Raw genomic sequence first — 19,029 nt, 5'->3', positions numbered from 1 at the left:
CCTTGTGGCTTCTTCACAATTTACCAAAAGCATCAACTGACCCTAACATTATAAATGTAATATAAATGATGTGTTACAATATATTTGCTGGGTTGATGCTTTTTTTTATCTTCTCCTTCATGAATATTGTGTGTGTGTTTGTGTTTGTGTGTCTCCCTTTCATAATATATGAGAGGTTGTCTCACATTCTCAGTGAGTTCATGTTTATATTGCTTTTGCTTGCAAATCATTTGAAATCTTTTTCTTTTCTTTATTTTTTTCTGCAAGAGATGAAGAAGAAAAAAATTGCAAAAACCATTTCAGTTGAAAATGATAACTTGAAAAATTTCAACAGAATGAGAAAAAAATGAGCCATTTCAATGCAATCTCATCTTTCTTGGGCTCAGCTCCCTCGCTCTCTCTCTCTCTCTCTCTCTCTTGTCTCTCATCCCACTTTCACTCCCTCTCATCATCATTATGATTACCATTTTGGTGATGCTGTGGTGGTATTCAGCTTTCAGCCATCCATCTAGCATCATAATCATCTCCCATCCTTACTATCAGTTGCACAAGTGAGTAAGGGAAAAAAGATGAGGATGAACAGTAAGAAGGAAAAAAATGTGAGATGACACTTGAGATGCTTTTGAGTATAAAATAGTTTACTCTGTGTTCAAATACAACCACAACGGGACAACATCATCTGAATATGAATCACAATGAAATTTAATGGTTTTTTCATAAAGTAGACGTAGATGTCACTCACGATATGATGATTATGATATTGTCTTTCTTTCGACTTTCATTTTATAAAAAAAAATGTTACTCTATGAGTTATCCTTTTGTTATGCAAAAAAAAATTCATCATAATTCTGATTTTCATGGTCTTTAATCAATCTCCTTATATTGATTGTTAACATTTCTAATGTAAGCAACAGGAGCAGAGAGAGAGAGAGAGAGAGAGAGAGAGAGAGAGAGAGAGAGAGAGAGAGAAACAATCAATGATAAAACTACAGATAAATGAAAAGTATCTTCTCATCGGGGATGCTGTAAATTTTACATTAGGAAGAAGAAGAAGATGAAAAAAAATGCTCCCCATCTTCATTATCATCATCTCTCTTCATCGTCAAAGTTATTTACCTGTTTCTTTTTCAAAGGAGTCTCTCTCTCTCTCTCTCTCTACAATGATTATCATCACTTTTAAGCCGGTAGATTGCATAGCGAATGCTCTCAGTTTTAATTTAATCTCACTTTCTCCTGATAATCTACCTATTCACTATTTTTTTATTTGTACACTTCATCTGCATTCTTATCCCTCTCCACTTTTGCAATACCTTTACCATGTAGATTTATATTTTTATAATGTCAGGATTTATTTGTCAGGATAAACTTTTTTTTCTTGATGAAACTTTTTTCCTTCTCCCCCTTTCTCTCTGTATGTGTATATTTGGTACATATACATAATAATACATTGAATGCATTTAAAGGCTTTATAACTTGGATTATTTAAAGTAAATTGATTTCACCAATGAACCCAACAGACAGAACCATTTGTCAGCCTGAAAATGGTAATCGGTTTGTATATATACTAGTATATGTGTGTGTGTGTATTGCAAACCCTAATCAAACCCAAAAAGTTTTATGTTGTTGCCTCATTTCATCTGATATTCTGGTTTTTTTCATCTTTATCATCATCTCAGAGAGAGTTATCTTCTTGTTGTTTATATTAATGTCTATGTTTACAAATTACCCTGTTCTCTTTGTATATTGTTTTATTTGGGTCTTGTAACATTTTTCATTGCATTTTATGTATAATATTATTACTTCTGTGTGAGAGATAGCTCACTTCTCATCTTCATCATATTTCTCTCTCTCTCTCTCTTAATCTTATGCTCCCTCTTGATGTGTTCTGTTCTTATTGCTCGTATAACTCTTAATTTTGATCATGTTCTTATCTTCCTCCGCCTTATTTTTTGTCTTCTTCCTGGTTTATGGTCATCTTATTTCCCTTGAATCTAATTGTTTAACTTTCTTCTTGCTAATAATATCTAATAGCTATTGGTCAAGTCAATCGATCTCAATTGACTAACCCATTGGAGAGATATTGCTTTTTTTTCTTATTGCCCATTCGATTCATAAAGAAAATAAAAGAAGGAGAAGATACAGAAAAAAAAGGTTAAGTCATTCTGATCTGGGATGCATATGATGATTGAGAAAAAGAAAGAAAAAAAGATTCAGAACATGAGCCAGAATATCTACTAACTATACACCAAGAAAATGAACAAGAATGAAGCCCATGAAAAGAGCAAGAAGTTTTTTTTTCATGATAAGATGAATGTCTACTTAATGTTTCCTTCTAAATGCTTGGATAGTTACTCACCCTTCCAACCTCCTCCTCCCTCTCCTTTCATTCACATGTTATTAGTATATATGGATACTCCTTTTCTCTCCCACCATTCACACTCTCTATCCTTTTCATCCCTTTGATTCTTATTGCACATTCATTTCAATGAATTTCTCTCTCTCTCTCTTTCTACTTTTTTTTATAGCTTTTGCTGTTATACGTTTTTTTTACCATTATCAAAGCAAAACGTATATTATATTATATTGCAATGTTGTTTTTGTTTGTTGCCTTGTGATGTTGAACCGGTCATAAATTAACGCAAATCCGGTCTTAACATTAAAAGGCACGTATCCCCTTACATTGGAAGGGATGATAAAGGAAAATAGTGAAGATGAGAATGATGATGAAAAAGAAGAAGAAAAAAGCAGCAAAAGAAATGAGATTTCAAAGGTATATTTATACTAACAGCTTCGGAATGATGCGATTCTTTGATTCTCATGGGCCTTTTTGCACGCATTCGGAAGAAAGTAGCATAAAAAATAACAGATAATGATGATTAAGATGAAGATGATGGAATCTATGATGATGATAATTCTTTCTTTTTTACGTAGAAAACAGGAAAAAATTCTTTTTCTTTGCTCTCTTTTATTTTCGCATATCTATCTCTATCTCTCTCTCTCGCTCTTTTAAAGGTCAGTATTGAACCGAAATGGGGAAGAGAGAGAGAGAGAACATTTAAAAATGGCCAGTCCTTATCATCTCTTACCTCTGACATCTATTTGATGGATATCTATGGTTGCCATGTTCTTGATGAGCTCTCATAACCCACGCATCCGATGTTTCTTGTTGTTTTGTTTATTTCTCTTTCTCGTGTATTCTAGTGATGTATTTATGTACCTTCGTGTGTTTTGTTGATACATCATCATGATAATTGTTTAGAAAGATAAGTATCATCATCACTGTGTAGGTGATTCTTAGATGGTGATGAGGAAGATGAGCAATTGAATATGTTTAACATGTTAATGACTTATAATGATTGTGATGGCAAATGATAGTTTCAATATGATTATACTGATGATGTTGATGATGATAAACAATGTTGTCACTGAATAACCTTTGATAATAGTTGTTGTTGGTGATGATGATCGTCGGCATTTTAACTAATCACATTATCATGATGATGATGTTTTTTTAACTCTGTTTTTTAACAGTAAAAACAAAAACATAAGCAAATACATGAATCTACTTTTCATGTATTTTTATATATTCCAACTGACAAAGAAGCCATTTCCTGATTGATTTGACATCCTGTTCAAAACAAGAGGATATAATGTGTTTGTGTGCATAGATAGACTCAGTATATTGGGTGTTTTTGTTGATTTGTTGCTTTTTTATTATCACCATCACATCATTGATCCTTTCCGCTGGCTCATCCCTCAAGCTCACTTGGATCCCTCTCTCTATCACTTTGGGTTTAAGCTTTAAAAACTATTGACACCTATGAAAATGTTACTTTTTTTATGAGTAACAAAAAAATAACTTTCTGCAAACATCAACCTTTTAACATTAACATATGATGTTTACAGTTACAAATTGTCTCTCTCTCTCTCTCGCCCATCACCCTGACTAATATTTGCTGATATCCGCATCATTTTTGCAAAAATATATCAAAGTTACAAGTAAAATGTTGAAATGTTTCAAATGGAAAGTTGAAAATGCAATCGTTGCATTTGTTTTTCTTATTATTACTGTTGATGATGATGATGATTCGGATGATTAGCATGATGATGTTAACTTTTCCCTGTTGACTTTGAATGTTTCAGTTTGTTGGTCGGTAATTAGTGTACCGCTAATCAAAATTGAACTTTTCATGTATCGAGGAAAAGAAAACTATTCAATGATTGAGTGATTGAGATTGAGGATAATGATGAGCTTGATGATCTTGATGATGGGTGAGTCAGAATCTTGATCAGACACAATCAATGAAAACAGGGTTGGGTTTTTTTTTATTCATTGACCATCTTACATTTGCGATGCTAATGATATGATAATCATGTTAATCTGTTGATTTATCTTAATCCTTCTTTGATTAAAAATTCTTGTTTACTGTGTGAGTTTTTTTCCTCTACTTTTTTGCTGATTACCTTGTTTACTTTCATCTTCCTTGATGATATCTTTCTCCCTTTAATTTGCTCCCTCTTTCTCTCTCTCTCTCTCTCTCTTACCTTTTCTACCTCATCAATGTTTCCTTTTCTCGAATGTCAATCAGTTTCTACTATTAGTTAATGATCTTAAGATGTTTATTTAGATGAGGGAACCTCATCATCTCTTGATGATGATCATCAATGTGAACTAATTGGTTAGTCATTCTCTTCATCATCTACATCATTATCATCTTCCACTGTCACTTGAAATTCTCAAAATTACTAAAATTTCCTCACTCTCCCCTGGAACTGGGTGGTCTCCCTTTCTCTCTCTCTTCTATCAGAAAGTCATCTTCATTATCTTCATCATCATTATCACCAAATAAAATACATTGAAACGTATTGAATTCACCTTAGTCAAGAAAATGAGAAAGTTCTTGTTTCCAACCTTAACTTATCATCCATGAACTTTATTTTCTCTCATATTTTATTTCAATTTCTTATGCATGAATCAGTTTCCCTTGGCTTATCATCATCATCATCATCCATCAGTAATACGAGAGAGTTGCAGATTTTTTATTTATCATCTTATCCTTTTGTTATCAATTGAATGTGAATTTATATCTTGACTGAATTGAATTAAATTGAGATTATTCATCCCTCCCTTTTATCACTATTATCAACAACATCGTCAAGACTTCATCTTGATTCTCGGTGTGTCTCTCACTCTCTTCATCATCTTCCCGGGATCATATTATCATTTTCTCTCTCTCTTCTTGAATTAACTTTTGATTATCTGATAATAGTGATGATGATGATCTTGAGGAAGAAAAAACTTGCTTCTGTTGCAAAAGGTTAGTTAGTTGATTGTATGTGTTTTTTTCTCTCTCTCTCAATATACAATCAGTTTCTCTTCCTCATCATCTTTCCTTTTCTCACATTTTCTCACTTTCATCTTTTTCCATCATCTTCATACATAATTATTTGGTTCTTTCGTTGACCTGATAGCTTTTTTCATCTTCATTTTTCTCTCATATCATGAAACCTTCTCCATAGTTTCTGTGTAAAAAAAGATGAAGAGAGGAAGAAGAAGAAGAAGAAGAAGAAGAGTAGAAGGCGGTGGAGGAGGAAAAATCTCTCATGAATTGAAGTTGATTTCACTATTTTTCTTTCCTATCATCAACATCATCATCTTCAGGTAGCTGATGATGATGATGATATGAAACCTTAGTAAATAGCTTTGTATTTTTATCATCATTTCATTGCTTCCTTTTTTTTACTTTGCTTTTTGATTATCATCTTAAAAACTTCATTATTCTGTAGCTCTCTTTTCATAAAGACTAGTCAAAATTCAATCTTGAATTTCAAAGATGATCTTGTTTATCATCACCATCATCATCATTTTCCCTCTTCATATATGTATTAACTTTTCCTTTTGTCATTATTATCATCTTGTTCATCTTTCATATCATTAGCAAGAAAGAGTGAGAGTCTTCATCTAAACTTGATCGTCCATTTTTCTTTTCTCTCTCTCTCTCCCTATCTTATCATTATTCTCAAACTTTGAAAGGAAACTTTTCTTCCCTAAAAGAAATTGATGAAACTTAAATAAAAGTTCACTGAATGAAATGAATTGAATTTTGAGAGAATATTTAAAATGCTTCATCTCCCTCATGTTCATCATCTATCAAATTAAGATTTTCAAAGTCTCTCAGCTGTTCCTCTTATCTTCATCATCATCATCATCCCTCGAGTCTTTGTTTTATTGTCTTCTCTTTTAATATTGAATAAGATAATCGATTCGTTGTATTTGTGTCCAATCTTTAAGTAGCTAAAACTTTTACTTTAACCCTTAATGGATAAAGTTTTCAATCCAATTTTTGTGATTCTCTCTCACTTTTATATATATAAAGTGGCAAGGAAATTGCCTCTCTCCATCTCTCTCTTACTCTCTCGATTGCCACTCAATGGTCAAACATTTCGTCCATCTAACAAACCGTATTCTGTGTGTAATACGTTTTTCATGATATTATTATCATTTTATTATATTTGATGATGCTTATTACACATTTGGAATCACTTTTGAAAGAGTAATAGAAAAAAAAAATCTAAAACTGTTTCAAATTGTTTGACCATTGGTCAGACATATTCAATTTTCTTATTTTCTTTCCTTGGGTAAACAAAACTTTCCACTTTTGTTGTCCATGTTTGTCCAGTTCTCTGACCATTACCTACTGACCAACATGATTCTCTATATTAAATAATAATGACGATGATGAGATAAAACTAGTAATCGTTTTACCGCTTCATTTATTGCGTTAATTGACTTTGAATGGTTTTTTTTCTGATTCTCAATTAATTTGATTTGCTCCCATGTTGTTTTGGTAAAAAGTTAATCCGATACGATTAGATTCTGATTCATTGATCATCATTGTCATTGTCATTGTGTCACCAGATTTAATTGACTGAAATTGATTCAGATTATTAAACATGATTATATTCATAATCCTTTCAGGTTAATACAATGATACTATGTTGATTATCATTTAATATCAATTACATTTGATTAATTATAATAATTTTTTTTTCTTCTTTTCTTTTTATTATTATAGTGACTTAATTGTGGAAAAAAATTTTGTTATTAAATTGCTTGTGATGTTAATTGTTTGGATGGAGCAAAAATGTTTTCGTTTCCGTGATGGTTTCCTTTTCTAATTTTTCCATTGATGTAAGTTGATAAATCACTCGCTAATTATGGTTAATTTTGTCGGACAATTAAAGCTAATTCATGTTTTCTCTTGTTTTGTCTTCTTTCAAAAGGTGTGGTCTTCATCTCTCTCTCTCTTGGTTTGGATATCAATTTACACTCTTCTAACTGACCCAATGCAAATGTAATGATGACCTTTTCGTTTCACTGATGAATTTGATTCTAAATTGACCATCGAAAAATTTACTGGACAATCATCGTCATCAATTGTCTTCTCACTGTGGGAAAAGAAAGGGATACTGCTAATTAATAACTTCCTTTTCCTCTCTCTCTCACACACACACACTCACTCATTTATCTTTTGTTTTCAAAAGAATTGTATTAATTGTGTAGAAATGTAATTAGACAAATAAAGAAAAAAAAAGTTTACTATTTTTTCAATAAGAAAAAAAACAAAAATAATAAACGATGCAGATAATTGATTGATTGGGATTAAACAAACACAACAATTAACAATCTCAAGGATACTTGAAAATCATTTTAATCATTTAATTGTGATTTAATATCTCCTTTCAATTAGTTATAGTTTCAATGTTCATTTTGTTTAATCTTAATCATGGTAGATGATCGTAGATCCAGATCTTTTAAAGCCTCAGCGGATGCTATTGAACAAGCTCGGAAAACTCTTGAAACGACAAGTGACCTCGTGAAAAAGGTCAGTAAAACAAAGCCGAAAAAAGTGTCTTCTCAAGCCAAAGCAACAGGTGAGGTCACTGTTGATATAGAGAAAAAAATCCGAACTAAATTACTCAAACGGAAATGAACAAAATTCGTAAACAATTGGAACTATTATCGTTTTCATCGGCTTTTATATTTTATTTGTTTATCTTTGAAGTTCCTGTCCCAATCTTGATAATTGTTCAATAAACTGATCAGCATTCACTAAATCTGTACATCCATAAATCACTCGTTTTGGATTTGGTTTTCCGGTTTTACTCTGCTATGAAAGGATAGAGAGAGAGAGTGATTATTAAATGTTAATTAAGAAACAATTAACTCATGGATAAATATATAAATCTTATAGATACACCATGGGAATTAGTTGGTTAAATAAATAAACAATTGAGAGAAATCAAATGATTAACTAAATTTAGTTGTGCTACTCACTTTACAATATTCAACTAAGTTTTGATATTCAATATAATTACCACCTCCAACGACAAATACAATTGCCTAAAGAAAAAGAAAAATTAAATTAGATGGAGAATATTAATTGTGGTAAGAAAATTTGAGGATTTTCTCTTACATCTTGAAAAGAAGTTCTTGTTTCTGGTATTCGATTATCTGAAACTTTTGACAATTTAGGATCAAAATAACGGTAATCTTCAATTTCTTGTAAATTTTTCATCTCCATCAACGCGGAGACAATTCTGGTTATTGGGAGAGTTTGTTTTTTTAGAACCAAATTTTTTACTCCTTCCATTACAAATTGAGATCCTTGGGTCATTAATTTGGAAAACATGTTGACCGTTTTAGTTCCCCCTCCATATTGGACATTGGCCAGTGTTGGCATTCGTGAAAATGTTTTCCATCGGCGTAGATAACGGAAAGCATTTAAATCACAATTAGCTTCTTCTAATGCTTTCTCGTATTGATTAATCTCATCATCGGATAGTGAAGAGCAGAGGAAGTTAATTAAACAGAGACGAACTTTATCACTTTCAGATCCCGTTTCAGCGTCTTTGATAATTTCCAATGGTGTTTTATCCAAAATTGATTTGGATAAAATTTTCTCTTCCAATTCAAAAAAATTATCCAATTTACGCTTTTTAATCTGATCTAGAATGGAAGTGGCAATTGTCGTATGCATATCGATGAGTGACTTTTTCTTTAACAATTCGGGTAACGATTGTACCGCCGATGTTAATTTGGCCGTATTGTTGGAAAGTAGGTCCATAGAATTTTCTGAGTCCATGTTATTTCTAAGGCGTTTAACTTCCTCTTCGGAATTTTTATAAGCTTCTAATTCTTCTTGAACAGATTTGGCGACTTGTGGAAAGGGTGTAATCTTGTGTCTCTGCCAAAATTCATCGTCAGAATTAAGGTCAAATGTTTGCGTTTTTTTCCTTGAACTTGATACTGCCACTGATTCATCAGATGATTCGGTAATGGTCACTCGATTCAACTTGAACGATAAAACATCGTGGATTAAGGCTTGATAGGTCCAAGTATGATGTAAAGGTGTTGCCATGTCCATGTTACGATCTAGAATGATTAATAAAGGTCGCTGAAATGTTAATGGTCGCTGTTCACTTAGATCGGTAAAACTGCTCCCCTTGAAAAGGTTATTTTTAACATCCTGGAGGTTTTCCCGTAATCGTTTGTTCAATTTTTCGGCAACCATTTCAGCAGCGTTTCCTTTAGCACATCGGATGATAGGTACAACTTCAAGTGTTGCCAAAAGAGCAAATAGACCGTCGCATATTTTGGTCATCACTTCTTCCATTTCCGTTTCTTGGACATCGGCCCGATTAATAGCTAAAAAAAGGGAAATAAACAGAGAAAAACAAACATTAATTAGTCAAATTCTAAGACAATAGATCAGCAGAGGAACAGATAGAGGCAAAGATGAATAATAGAAATCATTAGCTAATGAATTGAGTGTTGGAAAAAAAGTGTTGATGTGACAAAAAAAAAGACATTCTGACATCAAGTTGACATTTGAAAACAGATTTAAGAGCAAATATTAATCTGTCAATAGTCTTGCTTTTTTGTCTCAATATTTTTTTATCATTTTCTCTTGTATTTCTGTGTAATTGAGATGGAAGTGTAAGTAAAAATGATGTTAAGAGGTGTGAATTAGAGACATACCATAATAAGACACTTCCTCTTTACTGTTTTGTCTTAAAATGAACATATCATCTTCTAGACTGATAAAATCAAGATATTGATCCATAACTTTTTTGATTACTTTGGTTGCATCAGCTTCCAAACAGGCAAGAGCTAAATCTTCAATCTTTTGATGAGAAATGGGTGTAATAAAGTTGAGGTAATAATGATCGTATAAATGATTCCTTAGATCGGAACAGATTCTGATAATATTTTCATCACTTGGAACAACAAAATAAACAGCCGCAGCATCGGGAATACTATCTCGTTCAGAATGAAGAAATAAATGAAGAACCACACCGATATCTCTCAATTCCTTATTATTCAATAAAGGTGCAATTACATCCTGACAACGACGATCATAGACCAAAACCCTCCAAATGGGTTCACCTCGACTCTTCAAATCTTTATTATTTAGATTTAGCATAACCTTTAAGGTTCCTATTAAACAAAAAAAAAGAGAGAAAAATAAATGGAAAAATGAATCATTAGAAAAAGAGAATAGAATAATCAAAAAAGAAAAGAATAAAAAAAATTCTTTTCTCTTCTGATTCTCTTTACTTACGCTTCTGTTCACTTGCAATGGATACAGTCGACATGTTGACAATTAACTAAATTGTTACAACAACCAGAATATAAAACAACAATTAACCGGCTAAACAAAAAACCCAATTCCACAGAGACAGAGAAAGAGAGAGTTACAATTATAATTTTCTACTAATATTATGTGTCTTTATTTAGAGATTGGAAAATTTTTCTCTTTACTTATAAAACCAAAAACACTTTGGAATTGATTTTAAATCATTAAGGTAAACGGTAGAGTTGATGCTTAATTAAAACATGATGGGAAAGAAAAAATGACCACAATTAGAGAAGAATTAAATTAAATTGATTGTGAGAAATTCAAAACAATTAAAATAGAAACGAGAAGTTGTCAACACGACACAAAATCTAAATTTCTATACGATCCCGATCATATGTTCTTGAGGGAAAATCACATAATAACGATCAGTTGCAGTTCGGATTCTGGTTACTCAAGATCAGAATTTTTTTTCATTCTGGTTAATTGTTATTTTTTCAATTCTTTTTTTAATTATCTCTTTGTCTTTTTGTTTTATTCTCTCCAATTACAGTTGATTAATTATTTCATCTTTTTCTCTGTCATCGGAATTGGTTGGTGGTTTTCTATTCTCTTGATTATTTCCTGTGTAATTCTTTCCAATCCCAATTTGTTATCTTCTTTTCTCATTTCATTTCATTTCATTTCATTCTTTTCTTTTCTTTTCTTCTTCTCCCCTGGTTTTTTTTTCTATTCTCATCTTATCCTTTACCTGTTGAAGTGTTAATCAAATTAATTGTAATAATCTCTTTGGTTTATTATCATTGTTCGCTTTTATCTCTTGTTAATTATTGGTTTTATAATTAATAAGCTTCTATGGGCCACTTGTAAGTAAGTAGAATTTTTGTCTTTTCTTTTTTTAGAATTTATGTGAATTCTAATTTTTTCGGTTCCATTTTTGTTTCTTCGTTTTCTTCTCTATTTTAAACACTTGGTTCTTTTTCTTTATTTGCCTCATGTCATTGAACTGAACCTTTTAATGTATATATTTATATGCATTTGAGCTTTTCATTTCTTTTTCTTTCTCTTCTTTTTTTCATTTTCTTTGTTCTTTTCATTTCTCAGATTGATTCCTTTTGATTTTTATTGAGCAAAAAAAGTTCACATTTGAAACTTGTCAGGATTTTCTATTTCGGGATCACATGAGATGATTTTCTGGTGTCTTTTTGCTTTATTTCAATTGTTATTACTGATGGTTTGTCAATCTTTTCTCTTTTTTTTTCTCTCTCTCTCTCTCTAAAAGTCACAAAAATTCTATCAAAGGGATTTTACATAAAAATTGTAAATATTCTTCTCTTTAAAATTCTTCTTGGGTGTAAAATTCTATTTTCTAACAATCTTTCAAAACTTGTAGCCTCAAATCTAATTCTCATTATTATTTGTTAAAGTCCAAAGATTGAGAATTTAAAATTGTTTATTAAACATTGACAAACATTAAACAAAGAGAGAGAGAGAGAGATTAGAAAATTTTAAATGACTAGGAATAAAAACAATTCTACTTGTTAGAACTTAGAATTTCAATTGTTCAATCACAAAAGCATAAATTGTCAATGTAATCAATTTCCTCCATTTTGATTGACTATAAACAATTAAATCCAGAGAATAGAAGAAGAAAAAATTTAAAAGAAAACAAGTTGAGCGCTACAACCAGAGGTCACTGCGAATCCAAACCGTCTTTCCCTTTCTTTTTCTCTGTCTAAGCTCACATTATGTAATCTCTTTCTTTGTGTGTTCACTCTCTCATTTTTTTCCACACTCATGGTTGATAATTGATTCTGTAATTAAAATTATTCTTCAGTTATAATTAGTCAATTGATTTTAGAATTAACTGTTTAATTGTGTCAATCCTTTGAGATCTTTCACCAATTGTATCTATTCATTTTCTTTCTCTTCTTTCCATACTTCCATTTATCTCTCTATCCTTTTCTTCAACTCTCTCTTTCTCTTTTTTCTCTCTCTCTTTCTGATACCTTAATTTTTTTCTCTTCCAATCCTTTTCTTTAATTTTTTTCTCTCTCTCAACAAATATTTTACAACATTGTTTCCAACTAAATTTTACAGATCTGGTTTCAGATGTCAAGTGAAAGCTCTGCAGTTGAAATAGGAAGTGAAGCTCAACCAAGTCCTTTGAAAAAGAAAATCAAGACTGCCCATAATCCGTCTGAAGTAGATTCTCAGGAGAAAAATAATAAACCTATTTCTGATTCCAACAATTCAACGCCGACACGAACCATGGTTACTAACGGTTCTTCGGCTGCCAAGAATGGTGGTGATATCGATGAAAGCCTTTACTCGAGGCAACTTTATGTTCTTGGACATGAAGCTATGAGAAAAATGGCTTATTCTGATGTATTGATCTCTGGTATGAATGGTCTTGGCGTTGAAGCAGCTAAGAATATTATTCTAGCTGGTGTCAAGTCTGTTACTATTCATGATGATCAACTTTGCTCAATTGCTGATCTTTCAAGCCAGGTAAGTGACGTGATAGCCATTTCCGTTTAGTAAACAATTTTCTTTCAATTTTATTATTAAAAAGAAAATGGAATCAACCAGAAAAAGAATGGGTTAGAATACCCATTTTCTTGGGTAGTCTATCAACTTTTATCTTTCTCTCTCATTCTCTATCTATCTCTCTCTTTTTTTCTAACTCTGTTACCATGTTTTCTGAGTTTCCTTTTCTCTCAAAATGAATAGAGTAAATTATTTGCTTGATTAATCTTTAATTTTAACTCTTTTTCTCTCACTTATTAATAGTTCTACTTGACGGAAGCTGACGTTGGAAAAAACCGAGCGGAAGCTTGTGTTGGCCGACTTGCCGAGCTCAATAATTATGTCCCAGTATCTGCATACACTAATAAATTGGAACCAGAATTTTTGAAGCAATTTAAAGTGATTGTATTGACAGAATCCTCATTAAAAGAGCAAAAAGCCATCGCTGACTTTACTCATTCTAACAATATTCCGATCATTATTGCCTCAGCGAAAGGATTATTTGGGTAGGTGGTTTTATTTAAATCTTTTCTCTTTTTTTCCCCTTATAAATGTCTTAATTTTCTACCAGGTCATCAATCTTATGAAAATAATAATCTTTTCAAATTTCATCATCCTACTTATCTTTCATCTAGACAAATATTCTGTGATTTTGGTGAGACCTTTGAAGTTGTCGATGTTAATGGTCTTGAGCCGGTCTCTGTTATGATCGCAGGAATCACCAATGATGAGGAAGGTGTTGTCACTTGTTTAGATGAATCAAGACACGATTTGCAAGATGGTGATACAATCATTTTCTCTGAAGTTCAAGGTATGACAGAATTAAATGGAACAACTCGTAAAGTCAAAGTACTCGGAAGTTACACCTTTAGCATTGGTGACACTCGAAATTTGAGTCAATATGTTAGAGGAGGTGTTGCTACCCAAGTAAAAATTCCCACTACCTTCAATTTTGTAAGTATCTAAAAATATCAATAACCTTTTTCTATATTGGAAAAAAAGAGAGAAAGTTCTAGTCTCTTGTTGACTTATTCTTATTTTATTTGATTGACATTCTCTTTTCTTTTTGTTTTCCAGAAATCTTTCAGAGAATCTCGGAAAAAGCCTGAATGTCTTATTTCAGATTTTGCCAAGATGGAACGTCCCCAAATGTTACATGTAGCCTTCCAAGTTTTAGATAAATTTGTCCGGTTAAATGGACGTTATCCCTCTTCTTGGAATAAAACTGATGCCGATTCTTTGGTTGAACTTGCTCGTAAATTTATAACCAAACACAATCTTGAAATGGATGTTGATGTTGACCTTGTCTCAAAGTTTAGTTACCTCGCCAAAGGAAATGTTGGTCCAGTTTCTTGCTTTTTAGGTGGTTTTGTTGCTCAAGAAGTAATGAAAGCATGTAGTGGAAAATTTACTCCACTCCAACAATGGTATTATTTTGATGCCTTGGAATGTTTACCTGTTGATGGTGTTGAAGAGAAAGACGCTCAACCCTTAAATTGTCGGTATGATGGTCAAATTGCTGTTTTTGGACAAAAATTCCAAGAGCATTTAGGAAATTTACGTTACTTTATTGTTGGTTCAGGTGCTATTGGTTGTGAATATTTGAAAAATTTCGCAATGATGGGTATCGCATGTGGTAAAGAGGGTAAACTATTTGTCACTGACATGGATATAATTGAAAAATCTAACCTTAATCGTCAATTCCTTTTCCGACCTCATGATGTTGGCTCAATGAAATCAGAGGTTGCAGCTAAAGCAGTTAAAGTAATGAACCCTCAGATCAACATTTTACCTCATCAAAATCGTGTTTGCCCTGAAACCGAAAAGGTTTACAGTGACGAGTTTTATGAAAATTTAGATGGAGTTCTAAATGCTTTAGACAACGTTGAAGCTCGTATTTACATGGATCGAAGGTGTGTCTATTATCGTAAGCCACTTATCGACGCTGGAACCCTAGGAACCGCTGGTAATGTACAAGTTGTCATACCCTTCATGACGGAAGCTTACTCATCCTCGCAAGATCCTGCTGAAAAGTCAATACCAATTTGTACTCTTAAAAATTTCCCCAATGCTATTGAACACACACTTCAATGGGCCCGTGATGAGTTTGAAGGACTTTTCAAACAAGATGCTGAAAATGCGAAACAATATCTCACGTAAGTTTCTCACATGAAAACTGTGTATCAGTCAATCTTGAAGTTTTTTTTGCTTCTTCTCGATTTAGTTGACAAAATTTACAATAATTGGCAAGTTTTTATTTCTTCATAGAGAATGAAACAAATCAGATTGACTTTTATTTTCCTTTTTATTTTATTTTTTGTTTCTTCTCTTTGTGAATCGAAAATATTTTCTTTAGAGTAAACAGGTTAACCATTAATATTCTTCTCATGATTTCTATTGTAGATTTTTACTCTTTTTTCTTTGTTCTGCATAAAACTATTTTCTTCTCTTCAATCAATCTCTTGGTTGATCATCAGAAAATGGATTAATCTTTTATAGATTTAACCTTTTAACTTGCTTGATTTTCTCACTCTCTCATCCTGTCAAAGATTTTTCGTTACCTCGAGCCTTATTTTTATCATTTCTTGGATATTTTTCCTTTCAGCTAAACTATTATCACATCAATCATCAAAAGCTATCATCCAATTTTAACTTATATCTCTTGATCTTCACACCTTTCATTCACTTTTACTTTGGCATTTTAATTTACTTTAATTGTATTTCTCTTTTTTCTCTTTCTCTCTCTTTAGTGATTCTAAATTTTTTGATAAACCAGGTAAAACAATGGATGTTATTGAATCAATTAAACGCGTGTTGATTGAAGAGAGACCTCGATCCTTTGAAGACTGTGTTGCTTGGGCACGTCATCATTTTGAACAAAATTTTGTCAATCAAATTAAACAACTATTATTCAACTTCCCTCCTGACCAATCAACAAGTTCCGGTGCACCATTTTGGTCTGGTCCTAAACGATGTCCCCATCCTCTCAAATTTGACCCAAACAATGAGACTCATATCGATTATGTTGCTGCTGCAAATCTTAGAGCATATATGTATAATCTGCCTCAAACACGAAATCGATCTCGAATCATTGAGATTGTCAAGCAAATCCATGTACCTGAATTTGTTCCCAGATCTGGTGTTAAAATTGCTGTTACCGATGCTGAAGCTCAAAATGATAATGGCCCGTTAGACAAAGATAGATTAAATCAAATACAAAGAGATCTTCCCGGTCCAACTGACCTAAGTGGTGTCAAAATTAATCCCTTAGATTTTGAAAAAGATGACGATGAAAACTTCCACATGGACTTTATTGTGGCCACATCTAACCTAAGGGCAGAAAATTATGACATTGCTCCCGCAGATCGTCATAAGAGTAAATTAATTGCCGGAAGAATTATTCCAGCCATTGCAACCACCACTGCCGTAGTTGCTGGATTAGCATGTTTAGAATTGATTAAGGTAATTATTAGTTGCTTATTTTAATCAAGTCTCATTAATTTCTCTGATTTTCACAACTAATCCTAATTTTATCATGTTTTCTTTACATTTTACAGTTGAAACAAGGCCATGAAAAGCTTGACTTTTATAAAAATGGTTTCATTAATTTGGCTCAACCCTTTACCGGTTTCTCTGAGCCTGTACCGGTTCAAAAGCAAAAGTATTACGATACTGAATTTAGTCTTTGGGATCGATTTGAGGTGGAAGGAGAAATGACCCTCAAAGAGTTCTTAGATTATTTCAAGGTAAATTTGGTTATAACGAAAAGAGTATTTGATAATTTTTCTAATTTTAATCTATTCTAATTTTCAGAATAAGCATAAGTTGGAGATAACTATGTTGTCGCAAGGAGTCTGTATGCTTTATTCATTCTTTATGACGGCAGCAAAGAGAGAAGAGCGACTTGCTATGAAGTGAGTAATTCAAGTAGTAATTTAAATTGTATTGCAAATTCTAACATATTTTCACTTTTTTCTTTTCCTCATATTACAGTTTGGTTGAAGTTGTTAAAAAAGTTTCAAAGAAGAAGATCGAGTCCCATGTAAAAGCCTTAGTATTTGAAATTTGCTGTAATGATGAATCTGGAGAAGATGTTGAAGTTCCCTATGTTCGTTATCGTTTACCACCCAATTCAACATCTTAATGAAAAGGAAACAAAAAGAGGGAGTAAAGGTTGATTTAAATAAACCTATTTAACACCTTCTTGGGAAAGTTAATCAACTGCACCACAACAAACACAACAAGTCTATAAACAAATCAATTAAATTACAAAAAAAATTTTCCACTTTTATTCAACAAAACAAGTTACAACAAAAGCTTTCTATGTATAAGTAAAACAAAGGTAAATCAATCAATTAATTAAACAAAAATCAAGGTAAATTTATTACTAACCATTAACACAATTGTGTTGATAATAATAACCATTTAAACAACCGGATATATGGCATTAAAAGCGATACCACAGGTATTTTTACCTCGGGCTATGCGACCATAACCATTTTCACCCCAAGTAGGTCCCCAACTGTTTTTGATCAACCACCAGTCTTGACCACCGGACGAGCCAAATCCAATTATAGCAATTGCATGATTAAGATCCTCTTCATTATTGGAACAAGTAGGATCATCAAAAATGCCTCCGCTTGAAAAAAAAAGAATCAATAGTTGATTAAGTTAGTAGAAAAATCAACGAGTGCTAATCAATATAATGACGATTTACCTGTACAATTGGAATCCTTGTGTTACCTGTATAGCAGCTGAGACAACATGGTTTGTGGCAGCATCGAGTAAATCATCTTCCGCCTTGGGCAAAATTGAACGATAGCTCTGAATTGCTGCTCCAACAGTTGACGAATTGAAACGACATTCTCCTATGGTATCGCCTTCGTATGGATAAGATGATTCCGTGTCGACTCCACCATTGTCCAGAACAAATTGGAAAGCAAGATCTAAACGACCACCTTTACAACCATAATTTTTTTTCGAACAATCAATTAAATTTTGTTCACTCAATTCCTCAACTGAACGATTCCTGGCAATTGCTGTTGAACTTTCTATGGCCGCAATCACTGAAAATGCCCAACATGATCCACAAAGCCCTTGATTTTTCACCCTTGCGACAAAACCACTGTCTCTCCAATCAAGTGATTGAAGTGATTCATTTGATTGTGGTCGATTAATTGCTCCATTGATTGACGATTTTCTCTTGTTGTTGTTGTAATGATACAATTGTCTCACATTCCCTGTTGTTGGCTTATAATTCAACATTCTTCGAGCGAAATCTGAAAATTCCTGTTGATAATATTTAGAAAATTGTGAATTAATTATTAATCATTGTTGATTAACGATCACTTACCATATCAGAGTAACGATTAGTTCCAAGTCGGTAGGTTTCATATCCTTTATCAGCTCGAATATTGTGATGATAAATTCGTCCCAAGTTTGAAAAAAATGAAATTCGGTGATAATTTTCTTTCCTCGGTTCATGATAACTTAAATTGTGTATCATCTGTAACAATTAAAAGATTAATCGGACAATTAGAATACATTAACTAGTTAGTTAATCCAATACTCACCTTGTGTCTATCCCAATCACCGGGATTAAATTTGAATTTTCGGTGTCCATTCACAATTAAGATGACAAAATTGAAGCAGATAAACAATTCAATCAGTTTCATCTTGTTTTCACAATTAAAAATCTTAAGGTAAATGTTAATTGTTGATTAAACTGTTAGTAAAACAATTGGTTCTGTTTTGATAATCAATTGTTTCGTTGGTTAATAACAAGTTAGAAGGATGATTTTAATTATCTACTGATTAGTTGGAACAATCAAATTCTAATGACTATTAATTGTTGATTTAA

The 19,029-nt window shown here is 32.2% G+C and overlaps 3 protein-coding genes and 1 long non-coding RNA gene across 8 annotated transcripts; 2 read left to right on the top strand and 2 right to left on the bottom strand.

Annotated features, from left to right (window-relative positions):
- Positions 1-6,838: 6,838 nt before the first annotated feature.
- On the top strand, positions 6,839-7,629 carry LOC128389888 (uncharacterized). Its single transcript, XR_008325533.1, has 3 exons — positions 6,839-6,979; positions 7,077-7,192; positions 7,285-7,629. It is a non-coding gene; the product is annotated as an uncharacterized LOC128389888 (long non-coding RNA).
- A 60-nt stretch (positions 7,630-7,689) lies between these two features.
- LOC128389875 (sec1 family domain-containing protein 1-like) lies at positions 7,690-10,995 on the bottom strand. 2 transcript variants are annotated; one of them, XM_053349521.1, is made up of 5 exons: positions 10,626-10,995; positions 10,043-10,501; positions 8,478-9,709; positions 8,339-8,404; positions 7,690-8,171 (listed from the first exon to the last, which is right to left on the bottom strand). In XM_053349521.1, the coding sequence occupies exons 1-5, from the start codon at positions 10,657-10,659 to the stop codon at positions 8,055-8,057; spliced, it is 1,908 nt and encodes a 635-aa protein (XP_053205496.1). In that variant the 5' UTR covers positions 10,660-10,995; the 3' UTR covers positions 7,690-8,054. The 2 variants fall into 2 exon arrangements, with proteins under 2 accessions (XP_053205496.1, XP_053205497.1); XM_053349522.1 differs by having other exon boundaries at positions 7,690-8,168.
- A 116-nt stretch (positions 10,996-11,111) lies between these two features.
- Positions 11,112-17,572, top strand: LOC128389870 (ubiquitin-like modifier-activating enzyme 1). 4 transcript variants are annotated; one of them, XM_053349512.1, is made up of 10 exons: positions 11,112-11,233; positions 11,401-11,510; positions 12,741-13,151; positions 13,434-13,675; positions 13,805-14,123; positions 14,247-15,325; positions 15,920-16,631; positions 16,727-16,915; positions 16,983-17,083; positions 17,163-17,572. In XM_053349512.1, the coding sequence occupies exons 3-10, from the start codon at positions 12,753-12,755 to the stop codon at positions 17,311-17,313; spliced, it is 3,192 nt and encodes a 1,063-aa protein (XP_053205487.1). In that variant the 5' UTR covers positions 11,112-11,233; positions 11,401-11,510; positions 12,741-12,752; the 3' UTR covers positions 17,314-17,572. The 4 variants fall into 4 exon arrangements, with proteins under 4 accessions (XP_053205487.1, XP_053205486.1, XP_053205485.1 ...); XM_053349511.1 differs by lacking the exon at positions 11,112-11,233 and having other exon boundaries at positions 11,317-11,510; XM_053349510.1 differs by lacking the exons at positions 11,112-11,233; positions 11,401-11,510 and adding an exon at positions 11,745-11,874.
- On the bottom strand, positions 17,436-18,988 carry LOC128389877 (procathepsin L-like). Its single transcript, XM_053349524.1, has 4 exons — positions 18,743-18,988; positions 18,523-18,675; positions 17,887-18,458; positions 17,436-17,808 (listed from the first exon to the last, which is right to left on the bottom strand). Exons 1-4 carry the CDS (start codon positions 18,842-18,844, stop codon positions 17,595-17,597), a joined length of 1,041 nt encoding a protein of 346 aa, XP_053205499.1. The 5' UTR covers positions 18,845-18,988; the 3' UTR covers positions 17,436-17,594.
- Between the last annotated feature and the right edge of the window lie 41 nt (positions 18,989-19,029).

Source organism: Panonychus citri, unplaced genomic scaffold (genome assembly GCF_014898815.1).
Source record: "Panonychus citri isolate SS breed McGregor unplaced genomic scaffold, ASM1489881v1 Contig00111, whole genome shotgun sequence".
Taxonomy (NCBI): Eukaryota; Metazoa; Arthropoda; class Arachnida; order Trombidiformes; family Tetranychidae; genus Panonychus; species Panonychus citri.
The sequence above is the reverse complement of the archived record's forward strand: the minus strand, read 5'-3'. Positions and strand labels throughout refer to the sequence as shown.

Coding starts and splice junctions, on each gene's coding strand:
- LOC128389875 (XM_053349521.1), bottom strand. CDS start 10,659: ATGTCGACTGTATCCATTGCAAGTGAACAGAAGC. Junction 10,502..10,625: donor CATTGCAAGTGAACAGAAGC/GTAAGTAAAGAG, acceptor TTTGTTTAATAG/GAACCTTAAAGGTTATGCTA. Junction 9,710..10,042: donor AGAGGAAGTGTCTTATTATG/GTATGTCTCTAA, acceptor CCCTTTTTTTAG/CTATTAATCGGGCCGATGTC.
- LOC128389870 (XM_053349510.1), top strand. CDS start 11,827: ATGATTTTCTGGTGTCTTTTTGCTTTATTTCAATTGTTATTACTGATG. Junction 13,152..13,433: donor TTGCTGATCTTTCAAGCCAG/GTAAGTGACGTG, acceptor ACTTATTAATAG/TTCTACTTGACGGAAGCTGA. Junction 16,916..16,982: donor AGTTCTTAGATTATTTCAAG/GTAAATTTGGTT, acceptor TCTAATTTTCAG/AATAAGCATAAGTTGGAGAT.
- LOC128389877 (XM_053349524.1), bottom strand. CDS start 18,844: ATGAAACTGATTGAATTGTTTATCTGCTTCAATTTTGTCATCTTAATT. Junction 18,676..18,742: donor GTGATTGGGATAGACACAAG/GTGAGTATTGGA, acceptor TAATTGTTACAG/ATGATACACAATTTAAGTTA. Junction 18,459..18,522: donor CTAATCGTTACTCTGATATG/GTAAGTGATCGT, acceptor TATTATCAACAG/GAATTTTCAGATTTCGCTCG.